The sequence below is a fragment of the Juglans microcarpa x Juglans regia genome, chromosome 1S, assembly GCF_004785595.1.
Source record: "Juglans microcarpa x Juglans regia isolate MS1-56 chromosome 1S, Jm3101_v1.0, whole genome shotgun sequence".
Classification (NCBI taxonomy): Eukaryota; Viridiplantae; Streptophyta; class Magnoliopsida; order Fagales; family Juglandaceae; genus Juglans; species Juglans microcarpa x Juglans regia.
The window spans coordinates 5097756-5115482 of record NC_054595.1 but is presented as its reverse complement, the minus strand read 5'-3'; the positions used below and the strand labels follow the sequence as shown (position 1 = coordinate 5115482).

The 17727-nt window shown below is 37.6% G+C and overlaps 1 protein-coding gene across 3 annotated transcripts; it reads right to left on the bottom strand.

Annotated features, from left to right (window-relative positions):
• Positions 1 to 1872: 1872 nt before the first annotated feature.
• Positions 1873 to 11111, bottom strand: LOC121246095. Of its 3 annotated transcripts, XM_041144092.1 has the most exons (11): positions 10092 to 11111; positions 9869 to 9967; positions 9479 to 9681; positions 7521 to 7714; positions 7201 to 7309; positions 6742 to 7055; positions 5795 to 5837; positions 5427 to 5596; positions 4865 to 4943; positions 3135 to 4772; positions 1873 to 2382 (listed from the first exon to the last, which is right to left on the bottom strand). In XM_041144092.1, exons 1-11 carry the CDS (start codon positions 10157 to 10159, stop codon positions 2222 to 2224), a joined length of 3078 nt encoding a protein of 1025 aa, XP_041000026.1. In that variant the 5' UTR covers positions 10160 to 11111; the 3' UTR covers positions 1873 to 2221. The 3 variants fall into 3 exon arrangements, with proteins under 3 accessions (XP_041000026.1, XP_041000025.1, XP_041000028.1); XM_041144091.1 differs by having other exon boundaries at positions 5427 to 5837; XM_041144094.1 differs by lacking the exons at positions 5427 to 5596; positions 5795 to 5837 and having other exon boundaries at positions 10092 to 11110.
• Between the last annotated feature and the right edge of the window lie 6616 nt (positions 11112 to 17727).

Here is a 17727-nt window from a genome sequence, read left to right as displayed (position 1 = left end):
TCATGTGGGTTTCGTCTAGCTTTCATGTGGGTCTTCAGTTGATCATGTTCGTGTTCGTCTGAATCTTGCATATTCGTGTTAGTTCTTCGTCTTTGTGCTTGTCTGATCTAGTTCATTGATACCCACATTGATCTGGTTGTGGTGTTCGTCTGGAACTGTGGGTCGTCATTTTCGTGGGCATTTTTGTGTAGGTCTTCTCCATCGACAGCTTCATCAAGCATTGGTAAGATCAATTTTTTTCTTTTCTCAATCTACATTTCATCACCTGTTTCTTCCTGTGTATATGCTCCATTTCGCAAGAAGATGTAGTACTTTAAGGTCCCATAATATTTTTTTAGTGTTCCTCTTTGGAGAAGATCATGAGGGTGATTATTACCCATGTATATTACTCTGTACTTAGGATGTTTATTTGATGAAGTACTGGACAATGAGTATAGATACTACAACAAACTTCGAACTCCATGAAACCTTGGCCTGTTTTGAAAAATATTGTGAAGAAAGCTGCTTGGATGGATCACAACTGGTGCAATGATATGGTTGAATTTTAATTTCTGCAAACTGTTTTTGAAACTTTATGGATTTAGATGAATTTTAATAACTGCAGGACTATTGTCTATAGAGGCTATGCTGCTTAGGACATGTTGAAGCTGCAATGGAAAGTAGCCACACTGAGCAAATGCATTTATGTTAAATTGTATGATGTAATTTAGCTTCATTCCCAAACTGACAGAATAGAAGTGGGAGAACAAATGCATTTATGTTTAATTGTATAATGTAGTTTAACCAGTATGCACAAGTCTGTAGGTTTCATTTAATTGAAAAGTTTGTAAATTTGGGAGAACAGATTGCAATAGAAAGTAGAAACTACAAATATGAGAATTATCTTATGGCATTTGTCTGGATTTTTGTATGTTAGTGCTGTAGATTTCATTTGTATGTCGAATATGGGGGCCATTCAAAATTACAAGTTGCAACAAGAAGCAGGGCAAAGTGGCATTCTAGCTAAATTAAGTGATTCACTTGTCTAACTCGAGCACCTTTGAGAAGCTCAAATTTCTTACAACCATCATGGAGAAAGAAAGTTCATCCTCTAGGAAAAGTAGTGAAATCTGAAATAATATAATATAAAGAGTTCCAGACATTTTAATATTAAAACAAATAATCTAAATATTTAAACTCTACAAACATTTTAATTATATAAATATAATTTGCAAGCTAAAAAGATTAACAAATCTCAAATCCAACTATTACACTGCACTCACTAAACAGCTAAATAACTTCTAACACTTAAACTACACGTTCAAACTAAACAGAAGATGAAGACGAAGAGAGGGAGGCTATGAGGGAGACGAAACTAAGAGAAGGAGGTTTTGAAGGCGGCTCCGTGTGGGTTGTGTCAAACTTTCATCTCGACACTGAGGGAGGGAGGGTGGCAACTTCCAACTACAGAGACTTCAATGGAGGGAAAAGGAAATGCAGGGAGGGAGGGAGGGAGGGAGGGGACTCCGGCTTCGAGGGAGGATTCAGTGAGAAATGGAAACGCAGAGGGGGAGGAAAATGGAAATTACTCAAAACGGTGCGTTTTCATTTTATTTTGACATATTAGCAGCACTTACACCAGGCGACTGAGTTAAGAGTTTTTCAATACTGTTAAGCCGCTGATCTCCCTCCGACCTTTGACTAGAAATGTCACCATTTGACAAGCATGTGCGAAACTCATGTGTAAGCCATATATGCTAGTATCGTTGCGTATGGCACTCGTGAGCTGTTAAAGATGTAGTCCATCTACGTATCTGAATTACTTTAATGCAATGTCAATCAAAATAATTATAAGAGTAACAAAACATAGCATCCTATTCACGCATGTTATAGTGAACTGGCAATTTGCATTTTTCAGGCTTTGTTTTCAAGGTACGTTATTTACACAGATTCATTTGTACAATTTGAAGTTAAACAGCGAAGGATGTGATCTCAGATGAATTTAAGAACAATTTTTTAAGACTAACAACTCAAACTCGACACAAGCCACAAGTGAACAGGATGGGATTAACCTAAAACTCACTAAGGGCGAGTTGCCAGAAAGTTCCATTACTAAGGCTAGGCCACCTAATGCCCCTTGAAAGAAGCATTAATTCCACCACTGTACAAGGACTGGACTTGCAGATCTTAGCAAGAGACATGAATTACAAAGCAATCTACACAAGCTTACAATCAAGAATCATCATCTATAACCAAAACCCAGATCCACTTCATGACCATACATTCCCTGACCACGGTCAGCAGCAGCAAAAGGTTTAACATGCTTTGATTCTGACCTGAGCTCCCGCTCGATAAACCTTTGGATTGCCTCTGGGTGATTACTACCACCGCCAACTTCAGGAGCTGAGAATCCGACAAAACATCAATGACAAAAGAAGAATATGATAGTCAAGCAATTTCTCAGACGATGAAGTATTCCTTCTCTTCTTTGCCCCTCTGGTCTATTTAAGATTTACATTTTAAAAATTCTTAACAATAACAAACACAATGGATAATGATTACAAGTCCAGCATTCCTTTCAATTCAGGACTGTCTGAACTCAACCCAACCCAACCCAACTCCCCCTCCCCCCAACCCCAAAAAAGATGCTGCCAAAAATGGCACTTAGTTGATGTAGATTTCTTGGAAAAGAAATCACAGAAGGCTGCTATAGTAAGTCATCACTTGACACATCAAGACCAATTAGGTAGAGAGAAATATCAATGATTTCACATTCAGGTTACCGTTTAATGTTACATTTCATTTGAAGAACTTTTCAGTCATTCCAAAAATAGGAAATTTGTGCAAGTAAATGGGAAGTTTGAAAAGGTAAGGGTACATAACGTGGTAAGTTTTTAGCAAAGTCTACCATCCTATGCATTCCTTCTGATCTTAGATTGAGCAGAAGTCTACCATCCTAAGCCAAGACAACCTTGAGTCGTTGTGAACCATGTGTAACACAATTTGATCACACATGAAGCCATTGTCGTAAAACTATGATAGGCCAATTAAAACATGCATGGGAAGCAGTTACATTTAATTATATAAGTAGTTAGTGATTTTTAAACCAGAAAAGCCAGTACTAACAAGACAAACCATATGGGTGAGTGCTTTACCTGGTGGTGGCAATCCAAGACCAGCAAAGTTGGGTTGCCGGTGACCAAAAGGAAAAGCTTGCAATGGATTTAATTCAGGCATAGAACCTGTCATCTGATTGCTGGCATGAGGCATAGGTGCACCCCTGTTTGGCTGAGCCGACATTGGTGCACTCCCAGGAAATCCTTGAAGCAGGTGAGGTGGAGGAAAGTTGCCCGACATATACATCTGTTGCAACATAGGGTGATGACTGGGAGGATCAAACCCAGTCAATCCAGGGCCAGGATGATGAAACTGAGGACGAAGCATATTAGCAGGAAATTGATGATTCGGTGGAGGATCATGATGGATGATTCTGTCTGGTGTCATAAATTTCAACTGCGCATTAATGTTAGCGGGACGAGAATCTAATGGATGGAGCAAGGGCCCTACATGATTAGAATGAGGGGGTTGAAGCTGTGGGGAAGATGGTTGAACGCTAAGATTCTGATAGGTAATATTGGGCTCCCTCGTATCGCGAGCACCACGAAGAAAAGGTGGACCTTCTTGACCCCCCATGAACGCTCTTTTGTCTTTGAGGATGGCATTCCAAGCTGCTAGTTTGTCAGCAATGTCAACTTGGGTGTTTGGGGAAGTTAATTCATTGGTTCTAGCTGCAGTCTTTGCAATCGCATAATTTTGAAAGTTCAAAGGATCATTAACTGTAATCAAGCTATCCTCTTCAGAAAGCCGAATATCCACAGGCCTGTCAAAGCCACCAAGCTTAGACTTCAAGCCAGTTCGAACCTGGAATGAATCTGGCTCAGCTTGAGGATCATCAAAACCGAACCACTGCTCATCAATCTTTACCGCTTTGGTTTGCAATCTTTCCTTAGAGGTCAAAACACTGCTTTCATAACTAGTTGAATTGGAACCTATTTCATTTGAAAGAACAAGAGCATCATCCATTTCAGGAAAAGGAAACTCATGAGATTCTAGAACATCAACTATTGCAGACCCAGCCGAGCCTCTCTGGACAGACACTGGTGCTCCAACTGATTGCAGCTCCTTCATAAACGCAGTCCCAAATAGTGTTTCGAGAGTCAGACTCTGCCCTGAACTAGAAGAATTCTCAGAATTTACCTCTTTTGTCTGAGCTCCAGAGTCAAAACTTGCTCCCTCATTGTTCTGCAGTTTCTCTGAAGATCGAATGTCTAGGTTGGGGGGTTGTACAGTATCTTTCAGGCCTGTTCCCTTCTGTAACAATGAAAGGAGGTGCTGAGAAGCATGATCATCAATATTAACACTTGGTGGTTCAGTCTTTGGATCGGGAATGCTCAAGGCTTGAGCAGGCAGTTGCTGAGTCGAGCCATTTTCACTAATTTCTGACAAAATCGACTGTTCGAGGTCTTCACAGGTAAGGACAGCTGGAAGTGCCTGCGGTTTATTATTCTTGTACAATTGCTCAGAATTTTCAATTATATCAGATGTTAAATTTGTTTTTTTATGCCCCTCTGCAGGTTCAAATATCTCAAAAGGAAAATTAGATAACACGTGCTCCGTATTCTTCTTCACATCAGAAGAAACTTCTTCCCGGGATCCACCTTTCTCGCCAGAAACAATCAATGAGAGCAAGTCATTTGGCCTGATGGAGTAGAGATCAGCCACTGATTTCTTTTCTGCAGTAAGATTTTTTTTAACATCAATATACAATCAATTAAAGCTTAAGTATGTCCAATGACTTAAAACCAGAACATTGATATAGGCATACCTTCTTCAGGAAACCAACGAGCAAACTTGGAAGATTGGGAAGCATGAAGGATCGTCTCATCTGCTTTACTAGTATTATGCTGTACAAGCAACAAAGAAAATTATGACGAAGAGATACATCATGTTACAAACAAGAAAATAGACAAAAATTAGCAATGCATCCATTCATTGGGAGAAGCAGCAAAACATCATCCAAGAAAAGATCTGACCAAAGAGCTAAAGAATGATCATATGGTTAATTCAAAACCTCAACCAATAAAAATTGATTTTCACTTCTTTTGGGAATTCCATTAGAACCATAAAATGCTCCACCCATTTCAATAAATTATTGTTTAGAATAAACTAACTACATGCCAAGTCTGACTGTAAATCATGTAACTATTTATCAGTTGCTTGAACAATTTTGATGATAGCAAAGCATGCTTGTATTCTATAGGTAGTATTGTCGTGTTATCATGGCATGGTCATATTCAGTGAAACAGAGATATCAATATGCTATCAGTACTCTCATACACCCATGTAGAAAAGGCATTAATGAGAAGTCTATTAGAAATCACCATTACCTCAATTAAACTAGAGGACCCACCACCACTTGGTGCCAAAGCAGAGCCAAAAAGCTTATCTAGGATTGAAGTTGACTGATCATGATTGGATTCACCAACTATTTTATCCCCTGTTACCTTCTTGCCATTAAGCTCAATAACTTCACTATTTTCTGAAGCTTCAAAGGCTTCTGAAAGATAAGAAGTCTTATGAAACTGAGTATCCACATCAATCGTATTACTGGGTGGTACATCCAGATTCTTGTCACTGTTGTTATTTAATGAAACATTATTACTAGTACTTCCAAGTTTATGTGTACCCAAAACCTTTTGTTCTGATGACTGTTCCTCCACTTTATGATCTGAAACACCATTTAATAAAAGGTTACCTTTGGCATGTGAATGGCAGTTTTCAAGTTCAGGATTCACAACCTACAGAAGCAACAGAACATGCATGACTAATAAGAGGACCAGCAAAGGTAACATATGACAAGCAAGACAAAAAAACATGGATAAAAATATTTGGTATTAACAAAAATGAAACAGAAAAGATCTTGAGACAGCATATGCTAAACCTATACAGAAAAATATCAATAGATAGTATGAGCTCTCTATATCTCGCTAATCAAGCTAATAATTTTTCTACAAACCCCGTCTTTCATTTATATGTTAGAAATGAATAAAAAATCGTAGATACATATATCAACAAACTATGCATCATTAAAATTGCTTGCAGGTTTTGAAGCAGATGAACTGTAGGTTGTGAGAGAGAGAGAGAGAGAGAGAGAGAGAGAGAGAGAGAGAGGGGGTGGGAATAAAAAAGAGCAAAATAACGATAGGGAAAGTAACAAAATCGTCTTTCCTCCCTAGAATTTCCGAGGCATATTCACTTATAACAGTCCAAGTGACCATAACTTTGCATTTTATTCTTTATGATATGGGTTTACTCTTTTGAGAATGTACCGAATCTGGGTAGAATTACACAAGATTGCTACTGACTTTTCAGCTTCTTTCCTGGTGGTCTTCTCATAAACTACAATAAATCTCAATAAACTTAAAAGGCACATGCAAGACAAACTTTTAGGATTAAAGCTTCAAGAAAGATAAAGCAATACTTCAAGACAACAAACAGTAAACCACTTATTCTAGTCCCTGTATAATATCTTTTTTTTTTTTTTTTTATAAGTAACTCACTGTATGATATTTAGAATGCATTACTATACAAAAAGAGAGATGCATGACCGGCCACCTTTCTAATGATTTTTCTTCTCCATTTCCTTTTTCAGATAACTAACTTTCCAAGCATAGAAATCAGATGAAAATAAAAGGCGGTTACCTCCACTGTATGCGGTTGAATTACGGATTTTGATCCAAAATTCCTTTCTAAAACTGTGCTTGTAAACCCTGGTGGTACAAGTGGTCTGGATGCAGGAGTTTGTGGGGGAAAAGAAGATTTTTCAGAATCATTATGTGAAGCTTTTAGTGTCACAGGGTCATTTGACACACTGCTTCTATTCAAAAAGCTCTTCTCATCTTTGGAATCCTCTAGCAGTGTGGTAATGTCGAATCCATCTTTACACTTGTCAGGATTTAACTTCTGCTTTTCTTGAAATGATTTTTGATGTTCCCTCCTCATTAGCTCAAAGGAAACTGAAAAGCAAGTCATCAATTTTAAACTTGCTAACTAGAGAAATGGTTAACAATTAAGTAGCTAACACATGTACACACACACACACACACACACAAACACAACAGTTGCATCTGCCAGTCAATCTGGCAGAAATGTGCAAATTACCTCTTCTCTTTCTTTCCTCTTCTGCCCTGTCCTCACTTGTGCTCTCAGAAAAACCAAATGTTTCGTCATTGTAGGAGTCATTGGTTTCCCTTCGTGAGTGAGGCACCGCCTGAAGAATACACAGCAGAAAAAAAAAAAAAAATCAGTATTCAGGAGGCTGTACAAAACGAATTGCAACTGGCTTCATCCTTTTTGCATTATATTTACTCTTCAAGGTATAAAAATCATGCTACAGCATTGAAAAAGGGATGTATAGCTCCAAATCCAAGACTACAGGCATTACAGTCTGAGCGAGGAACATAAACAAGCACGAGTCCAACCTTATAAGGCCGAGGGGGATGATAGGGCTCATTGCTCTTATTGAGCTGAGAGTGAGCATTAGCTCGAAATGTTGAAGCCGATACTCCTGCAGCAAATCCAGATGATCTTGGGAAAGAACCACTACCAAGAAGTCCCTCATGCTCAGGAACTTGCCAAGATCGTCGAGATTGGTTGCCATAGCGCCTACCTGAATCTGCATGTTGATATGAATGGTCAAAACATACAACACACAGGTCTAGATCAGTTGTTTTTTTTTAGACAACCATCCATCGAGATCTCAGCACTTGAAAACAAACTAATTTGTGATGTTGCAGGAAAACTGAGCATTACATAGCAAATGCTTTATGCATTACCGATGCGGGACAGAATTAAGATTACAAAGGCAGGTATAGATAGAATGCTGTATCAATCTATACAATGACAGGAAAAAATTTACACAAAGAATTATATTTCATTTGCTTTCAGGGCATGCAAACAACATGCAGGCATGAAGAACGGTTAAACAAACAAGTCAATTAGGTGACATATATCAAATGAACGCAAAGGAGGGACACTCACTGCTGTTCATCCAACAAGAAAAGAGAACATTAAGAATTCAGCGCATCGTGCTTATAAAATTTTTTGAAATAGGAAAGAATCTCACCATGGATAATCCAAGGCAAAGAAATAAAGTTATCAATAATTGGTGCTACATGTGTAATTGGCATTGCTTGGGTGATACTCTGATGAATCTTTTGGCATGTTGGAGAGGGATTCAAGGAAATCGTCAAATAGCGGCTGTTTGGAAGATGGTTCATCTTTGTCTTATGTGGTGTATTTGGAATGAGAGGAATGATCGCTGTTTCGACAATAGAGAACACTTGGTGGATGGGATTAGAGCTTTCTTTTTTCATACTTTGTTGCTTTGGGCTTCGGTTATTGTAATGGATGGGTTCCGCCTCAATGACTTCTCGTGCTCTTTTTCAGCTTTAGCTTATAATTAGGTGTTTTTTCCTGTATACTTCCTGTGTACTTGAGCTATGCCAAATTACATGGTTTCAATAATTTCTTACTTAAAAATATATATATATGTAAGAGTAGATCATCTTTTAATACACTGCAGGTTGCTAGTGCTTTGTGGAGTAACTTCTTCAATCGAAGTGGTTTGGCTTAGCTCATGCCCGGAAAAATAGTTTTCTCAAAACAACATTCTGTCTAATCATTTTTCCTACTCACTTTCACAAAAAACTTTCCTTGGCTTATAAAAAAAAGATTTTCTTGTATCTTTTGCACCTTCTAGATAGGTGTCTCTCTTGTATATATCATATGTACTTGGATTGAACTTTTTGAGCTTTTCAATGAAGTTGAATAGTTCTCAAAAAAACATTTTCTGACAACCCTCTCAAAAGCAAGACAAAGGACATCCGTGCTTACAACTCTCCTCTATCAAAGTTTTCTTCAAAAACCCCACCCAAGAACTTGCATGTTGAAGGATTTCCCACCCTCCCTTCAAATCGTTTAACGTGGTCATTTGACCTATGACTCAACAACTAATTAGTTCTCAAGTGTTTTCTCCTTGCATCAACAACTTCCATGTACACCAAAAGAGACTGAGTTTAGGAACGATAAATAAATTTTTAAAGCCTTTGAGTGTGGAATTCTGACAACATGATAAATTTCTAATCAATTGGATATTGCAAGACATGATTTATTAATTAATTCGTTACTACCTTTACAAATTTAGTAAACGCTTAGTCATAATGTATTTAACTTCCTAATTACTAGTCTAAATGTCTGATACAAAAGAAAGTGCGCTCAATATATTGTCAACCTATGCTTTCAATGAATTGTTGGAGGGGATTTAAACTCCTTGGGGAAAACATACATAAATAGCTATGCATAGAAAAAAATTACAGCTAGTCCAAGCAAAACAATTTACAAGTAAAAAAATTATCAACATGAGCATGGAATATCCTACCCGACTCCCAATCAGATTGCGAGTCACTATCTTTATCGCCTCGTACAGACGAACGACTTTCCCATCTTCCATGGACACCCCAAGAATAGCTATTGAAATCCCCTTTGGTAGGTGGGGATGAACCATACTCATTGCGCCTGTAACTATGTGATGACAAGGCGCTAGAAACTCTTTGCTGATCTTGGAAAGAATCCTCAAATTCACTAATTTTGTTCCACAAAAAATCAGATTAAGAACAATGCATATCATGATGCATGAGTAAACCGGTAGCAGTAACTAAAGCCATGCAAGGCAATGATATAAAAAAAGGGTATTCCATCGACAAAATTCACAAATGCGAACTATAACAACGTATGTTTATTAGCCCCTATAGAAAAAGATTCGTCTTACCTCAAAATTGATTGATCAAACCCACTAGGCAACTTTCTGCAAACATCCAATTCGCTTAATGACAATAAAAACTCCCTTTTATATAAAATTTTCAATTTCCTGCATCATTAAAACACTTTTTTTTATCAGAGCTCACCAAAAGTTGAGAAGCAAATACAACATAAAAGCTCAGAAAAGAAAATTTCGACCATAAAAAGTGGAAACGGAAACAGAAGTTCATTACTTTTGCCATTCTTGATTCGTTTCAGATGGCTGATCCAATAAGTTTTGGTCTTCATTCTCTAAGCTCATTCTGCAAAGTTTGGGACAAACAATATGATGACAGCAAAACAGCGTGCGGTCTCAACCACGGAAACCAATACCCGGAAAGCTTCACCAACTCTAATACAAACTCCTGCCCACTAGGCAATGCCCAGAAATCATAACGTCATCTGCATCTTAAAATACTCCGACATAATTTGAATATTTTGAAACTATATCCACCCAAGGACAATCCACCTCCAATTCAAGAAACTACACTAGTAAAACCCTACAATTTAGTGAAATCGAATTGCCAATTCCTTCTCATTGACCGAGATTTGGGATTTCCAAGCCAAACCTCGATCCTAACTAATCGAAATCATTGAAAATCTCTAAACAGTCAACTCTAGAAGCTTGATGTTTCTTTCTACGATCCAGCTCAATCTACAAGAATCGCCCACGCAACCAAAAATTTAGAAACCACCCCCAAACTCCTATTTCTAAATTTGTGCAATTTCCAACGACCTTCCAAAACCCTATTTCCGGAAATTCAAGCCCAAAAACAGATATATGTACATATAAAATCTAGAAAATTAGCCTTCATACAAATCAAACCCCGAATCTCGCATATTGTAGGAAATGAATCAACAAATCATCACAAAATATTATCGAATTTTGATCAAATCAGCTCCGGACAAGCATCAAGAGAAACAAGCTATAGGGTTTCGTTTTAATCTACAAGCTCCAAAAATATAGGGTTTTCTTTTACCCCGATCAGGAACACGAGAGATAAAATTACAGTGACGTCGTAAGAATTTAGGTATTTTGATCTGTGATTTCTGCGTCTCTTGGTTAGTTGGGAGCGATCGACGACGGAGATGGACAGAATTTTAGAGTACCACACTCCACAGCGAAGAGAGAGAGAGAGCAAGAGCGCCCGTGAGAGGGAAAAAAGAGCTTCCGCATGGCAAAGTATTTGAAGTTGCACGCGCCGCCTGCTTCGTTCGTGACAAGCACGCTCTCATTAGGTGGCAGCGAACCTATTTAAATTCGAAATTGACAAACTTGAAATATTTAATAGAAAGTACTATAAAATTTATAAACGAATTATATAAAAATAATTTCATTAGCGTGATTTCATCTGTCATATCTATTTTATAATAAAAATAATTTTTAAATTTAACCAACAATAAAACAATTTGGAAATTCGTGTTAAAATATAATATATTTTTATTATAATATATTTTTATTTTTTCAAATTTATAGAAATAAAAATTCATTAACATACTTTTCACACTTAATATATATTTCATATTTTTTCACAATATTTATATATATTATGATATAGTCTACAAATTTAAATAAATAACTATGAATTTTAAAAATAGAAAATAATAAACCTACAACTATTTTATAATTCTATTTAAAATGAAAGGTAATTATGCAAAATTAAAATTATTTTTAAAAAAGTTACACAATTATATTAATTAATTTGAAAAGAATTGTAAAATAATTATAAATATATCCCTTTAAAAGTACTAGTCTAATTCTATGTTTACAGGTTTATTCACAAACGTGATGAATGTTAGAGTTTGAATTATTGCGTAATTTAAATATCAAATATTGGTTGCATGTTGCATTGATATCAACTACATGGGTGGGCAGCCAACACCTTTCCCGCATCCCGCCCCCACTGCCCTGAGGGAGAGTGGGGGGTAGTTTTTTCTCTGCCCCGCTCATATACTCCTAGTCCCGTCTGTTTGATGAGCGGGTGGGTGGCTCAATCCACCATTCGGATCCCTATCCTTTAGTGCCACTGTATCACAACAAAAAATCATATTACAACCAACAAAGTAAAGAAAAACAAAACACTACCGCCATATGCTTTTGGAATCCACCATGCTTGGAGACCCACAAGATCCATGCTTAGAGAGTTACAGACGTGGCTTTCCATGCACAAAAGCAAAAAGAGGAAGAAATGGTAGAGAGGTGCGAGTCATGTGTCGCGCGGGAGAAAATGAGGGGAGAGAGAAGAGAGAAATTTTAGGTTTAGAATTAGAATTAATAACCCTTATATACCCACATACCCGCCCTATAAAGTTTATTTCTTTCACCCGCCCGTCTGCCCAGCACCCAGTGAGGGAGGGCAAGTATGCCAAGCAGGCTAGGTAGGGGGCCTTTGAGAGATAAATATTCCCCCAATCGAACTAGGCCCAATCCACCTCACAAAGGCCCCAAAACCAAGTGTCATAACCTAGCGAATGAGAATTAAGGAAGGCCATAACGTGTAGCCACGAGAAGAAGTCGCTAGGATATTCGAGCTCAAGATATTTTGGCCCTATATTCAAGCTCGAAGGTAGCTCGAGGTGACCTTCAAGCAAAGCTCTCTGACTTTGTGTTCTCCATGTTCAGCTTAATCTAAGAACATGGAGAACACTCAAGCTCGATATGTGCTTGGGCTTCGCTCGAGTTTGAAGTGGTTCGCTCGAAGGTAGCTCGAGCTGACCTTTGAGCGAATCTCTCTGACTTGTGTTCTCCATGTACAGCTTGATCTGAGAACATAGAGAACACTCACGCTCGATATTCACTCGAGCTTGAAAAGGTTTGCTCGAAGGTAGCTTGAGTTGACCTTCGAGCAAAGCTCTTTGACTTGGTGTTCTCCATGTTCAGCTCAATCTAAGAACATGGAGAACACTCACGCTCAATATTCACTCGAGCTTGAAAATGTTCGCTAGAAGGTAGCTCGAGCTGACCCTCAAGCGAAACTCTCTGATTTGTGTTCTCCATGTTTAGCTCGATCTGAGAACATGGAGAACACTCTCGAGCTGAACATGGAGAACACACGCTCGATATTCGCTCGAGCTTGAAGTGGTTCGCTCGAAGGTAGCTCGAGCTGACCTTCGAGCGAAACTCTTTGACTTTGTGTTTTCCATGTTCAGCTCGATCTGAAAACATGAAGAACATTCATGTGTGTAATTATCTTAGTAAGAAAAATACATATTTGATGGTTAAGATAACTATTTCCCTCCCCAATATGTGTCGTTTCTTTTCATTTATATTATGTGTTTTTTCTTGCTACTGCAATGTTAACTTTACAATTACCATTATTATTATATTTTTTAGAAGGGGCAGGGGCTTGTGGAAGCTAATTGTACAAAGAGGAAGTCTGCGTAAACATATGTTTTATCTGCCACTAGCTTTGACTACTTGAAGAAATACAATACTTTGGAGCAAAATGAGCTCACTCTCACATGATAAAAAAGTTGTTGCATAATACTGTTGCAGTGATTAACCAAAAAAGACATGAGAATGATATGACATAATAAAGAAGAGTATTTGAGCAGCAAAAAGCATGGCATAATTTTTCATGAAGAATAACTTTTAAATTTCTATTTTCTAGTCAATCAACGATTGCAATTGTTTGCAGATCTGAATAACTTGAAGTTCTTCAAGAGGTACTTACATAGAAGATAATAAAAAGAAAAATAAAATACTTGAGTTTGATAAAATACAATTTTTATGACCTGTACAATTTATTACTTGATACAATTAATTACGAAAATCATGTGTGCCCTAGGAAATTTCATGTTTTTTCTTTACAACATATCTCACCCCCTTGTATCCTATGATAGATAAATAAATAAAAAGATCAATGACCAGTATCTGGAGAAGGTTGCACAGCGTGCCCAACGGTACTCGCATTCCCGTCATCATCCTCAGAATAGTCTGTTAGTAAAGTTTCCTCCATTTCGTTTAAGTGTCGTATGATCGTGTTTTGGAGCATATCAAATCGACCATCCATGATATCAAAACGATATACCAGACTCTCACATCGAGTATCCATGCGCTCAAAATGAGTATGTAAGTCATCTACACAAGCATCCACGCTATCAATGCGAGTATCTAGATGATCCTCAATGCGATGTAAATGGCCTTTCAAATTATCGAGTCGAGTATTGATGTGCTCAAGACTAGCAATGATGTGATCAAGAAGACTATCGATGCGACTATCGATGTGGTTAATACGAGTCTGGATGCGGCTCAAACAATCAAGCAATATTCCCGGCTGATTCGAATCTGGTGCAAGGGTGGATAGTCTTGAGCATGATGATTGAGAACCTGATGGTATTGCACAGGACTGTTGTGAACTGGGTGCAGGATCCTCATCATCAAAAGGGAATCGGCGAATGTGAGCACGACTAAACTGAATGGTCTGACGACCAATTGGAGCCTTCAAAATGATTCTAGGCTCTGTCTCTGGAATAGGAACAGAGTGAAACAGAGCAATGCGAGTGACAAGACTCCTAAAAGGCAATCCTGTTTGAATTTTGCTGGACTGATGAGTATCTAAAATGACCTTACAAAGATGACTTCTCAGATCGATGGGAACGTCATCGATCAGTGCATAAAGCAAGGTGGCTCTGTCATGGCCGACATCACTGTGATGATTGGTTGGGTAAAGGTTAGTAAGGACGACTCTACTAAGAATGAGATAGTCAGGGGAGAACTTATTGATAGGAATGGGTGTATGAACATCCCAAGCCTTCTCATATCCACACAAGTGGGTGTAGATAGCAGGGTTACTAGGACTAGAGGTGCTGACATACGGATATGGGGCCGTAGTAACACGAGGGACGTTAAGCAAATCAGCTAACATGCCCGGACTGACTCGGATTTGGATGTTCCAGAGAGTGACGTCAAAGGAACCATCGGGTGAGATGGCATGAATGTTGGAGTAAAACTCTTAGACGAACTCCACATACGGAGAGGGGAGACCAGTGGTTAATGATACCCACTGACGAGACTGAAAGATATGTGGCAGTATAGTCTCTTGAAGCTCACCTAGATTGACCTCACGCTCAATAATGGGAGTGCACTTAGAAAACTTTTCAGTGTAAAGTTAATGAGCCCAAGCATTATAGAACACTGATTGGACGGGAGCATAAGGAGTTGGCTGGTGTCGTACACGTTGCATGGTGTTTGTCTATAGGCATAATAAAGCAAATTAGACATTGAGGTAAATTAATAAAGCAAATCAGAAATTAATGTCAATTTGTTAGGACAATAAAAGGTAAGACATAGCCTAAAATGATAAGTAGCAGACTGCACTGAGAAACTCATCTCTCACAACTCACTCAAGGAAGGACCAGACATGGTCCATAAGGTATGTACACAAATAAACAAATCCAATAATGACAACAAACACAGTTTATCAATTGAGGAAATATTTGTAGATGCATATATGTATATTGGAAAATAACTTGCCTAAAAAATATAGAGGATGAGATAAAAATTCAAAAAAAAGAACTTATTAACATTATGAACCCCAGAACTATAAATGCAACTCATTCCTTAAGTATGTGGCTTGCAAGTACTGGCATAATAATACACTTATTCCATTGAATGTTACAATCTACTCTATTGAATGCAGGTTTTAACAAGCATTCACATAAACTATGCTATACCAAAATCCACGTAATCTACCAGTTCACTTCAGCCAAATAAGGCCCAAAGATCCATTGACCTAGGCATGAACCCTCGAGGAGGACAAGTTGGTCGTGAAATCTAAAATCACATTTATCCCAAGTGGATTGTCCATGCAACAATGGGCAAATTTCTAGATTGAGAGACACATTTCTGTGCTTGCACTCATAATATTTAGTTATCTACATCAACCTTTTATCCCATGTTTATAACAGATGTCAATACTTATTTCATATTCATAGAGACAAAAGCACAAGAGAAAAAGGGAATGCATGGAAGCTAAAGAAAGAATATACCAACTAAGAAGGATATGTATGTGCATGCATGGACACACTTAACTGGTGCAATACCAATGACCATTGCAGAGAGCATGCTTAAAAGTAAAAATAGAAACAAAATATATTTAACAAAATAAGCACAAAAGTGGAAAAAGAAAAAAAAAAGAGTTTGCTCTGTACAATGTTTTTCAATATAAACTGCATACTTAAAAGCAGCTTGTTTATTCCCAGATTAAATTATGATCTGTATCCAAATATAAATAATTTCCTTAAACCCAAATTTTATCCGAAGATAATTTAAAGTTGAATCATTATTAACTCTCAAGATAATTTAAAGTTAATGGCATGGACTTATGGTTCTAAAGTGGCAGCTCCATATACTATAAGATATAAAAGTAACTCAGGATCTCTAGAGCTAATACGAGATTGATGACACAAAAAAGCACTCTGAAAAAGCTAATTTTGCAGTAGATTATAGTCTTCTAAAGCCACTTTCCTTGCAAAACTCCGTCTCACTCTAACACAGTTCTAACTGATCAATGAAAGTAGGTCAGCTTTGTAGCCCGTGTACAAGGACAATGTACACATGCAAGAACATAAATTTCAGTCTCGAATATGCTTGTATTCCTCAGCGTTTGATGAAAAATCGAAATACTCAAATTTTCCCAACCCGTCAAATTACAAATCCCTAATTTCTAACAATGTGCAAAATGGAAGAGGAATGAGTGAAGAGGATAGACTTACCATGAGTGGAGGAACACGAGATGGGCAGCACCGAGCTTGGGAATAATGGACTATGCTTGAGCGATTTTAAGATGCAACAGGCGGAACTGCACTACGCGGGGGTGGGGGTGGAGGAAGATGAATAACGGTGGAACCTAGTCTCCGTGCTTGAGGAAGAAGAATTTCGATTTTGTAGGAAGGAATCGAGGGGTCAGAAGTCTGGAAGGGAAAAGGGGGTTTCAGAGAAGGAAATGGAGGGAAGAAATCGAAGGAAACCAAAAACCAGAGAGGGAAATGGGGGAAAGAAGGAAAGAAGGGGGATTACGGGCAAAATGAAAACGACATTGTTTTCGTTTTGCCACGTGGGCGCCGATATTACGGCGATGACGCACGCGGTTGTGTATAGAGTTTTTCTTTTATTACGGACTCGGTTATCCAACTATATTAGATCTGCATTCGACTTCATAAATACGATTATAATATTCATCTGGACTAGTTTGGCTCTATCCCGGACGAGTATCTAATCTTATCCAGAAATTAAAACTTGAATATTTGTACCACCTAGATTGTAATTGGATATTCAAGTTTTGATCTATTTGCCCATGTTTCGACTTATATCATTTTTATTTTAAAAAAATATATTTTTATAGGCCTTTTTGTGTTCTTTTTTCTAATGATGAACATTGGCTTAGATAATTTTAATATATGGATCCATTTTATCATTTTACAAGCACTTTGACTCAAGGTTCAATTGAATAGAACATCGAGTAATTCGAATTTAAGACAAATTACATAGACTAATTTTATGTTTAACCTAACATATATTAGACTAATTTTATGTTTATCCTAAGATTAAATATATGTTTTGCCCCTAAATTATTAGATATTTTATACTTTTCTTCACTAATTACCATATCACATATTACATTGTTCAACTATCATTAATTATCAAACAACACTCTTCATCCGAATCTACTTATTAATAGGGGTGGTAATATGTGGTACGATTCGTAAACTTAACACGAACACAATTTAGAATTAGGGGATTTGAGTTTAATACAAATGCGTTCAGATCAAAACGAGTTGACCTGTTAAGAGAAGATTAATAAACGAATTGATAACTGGTCAACCCAT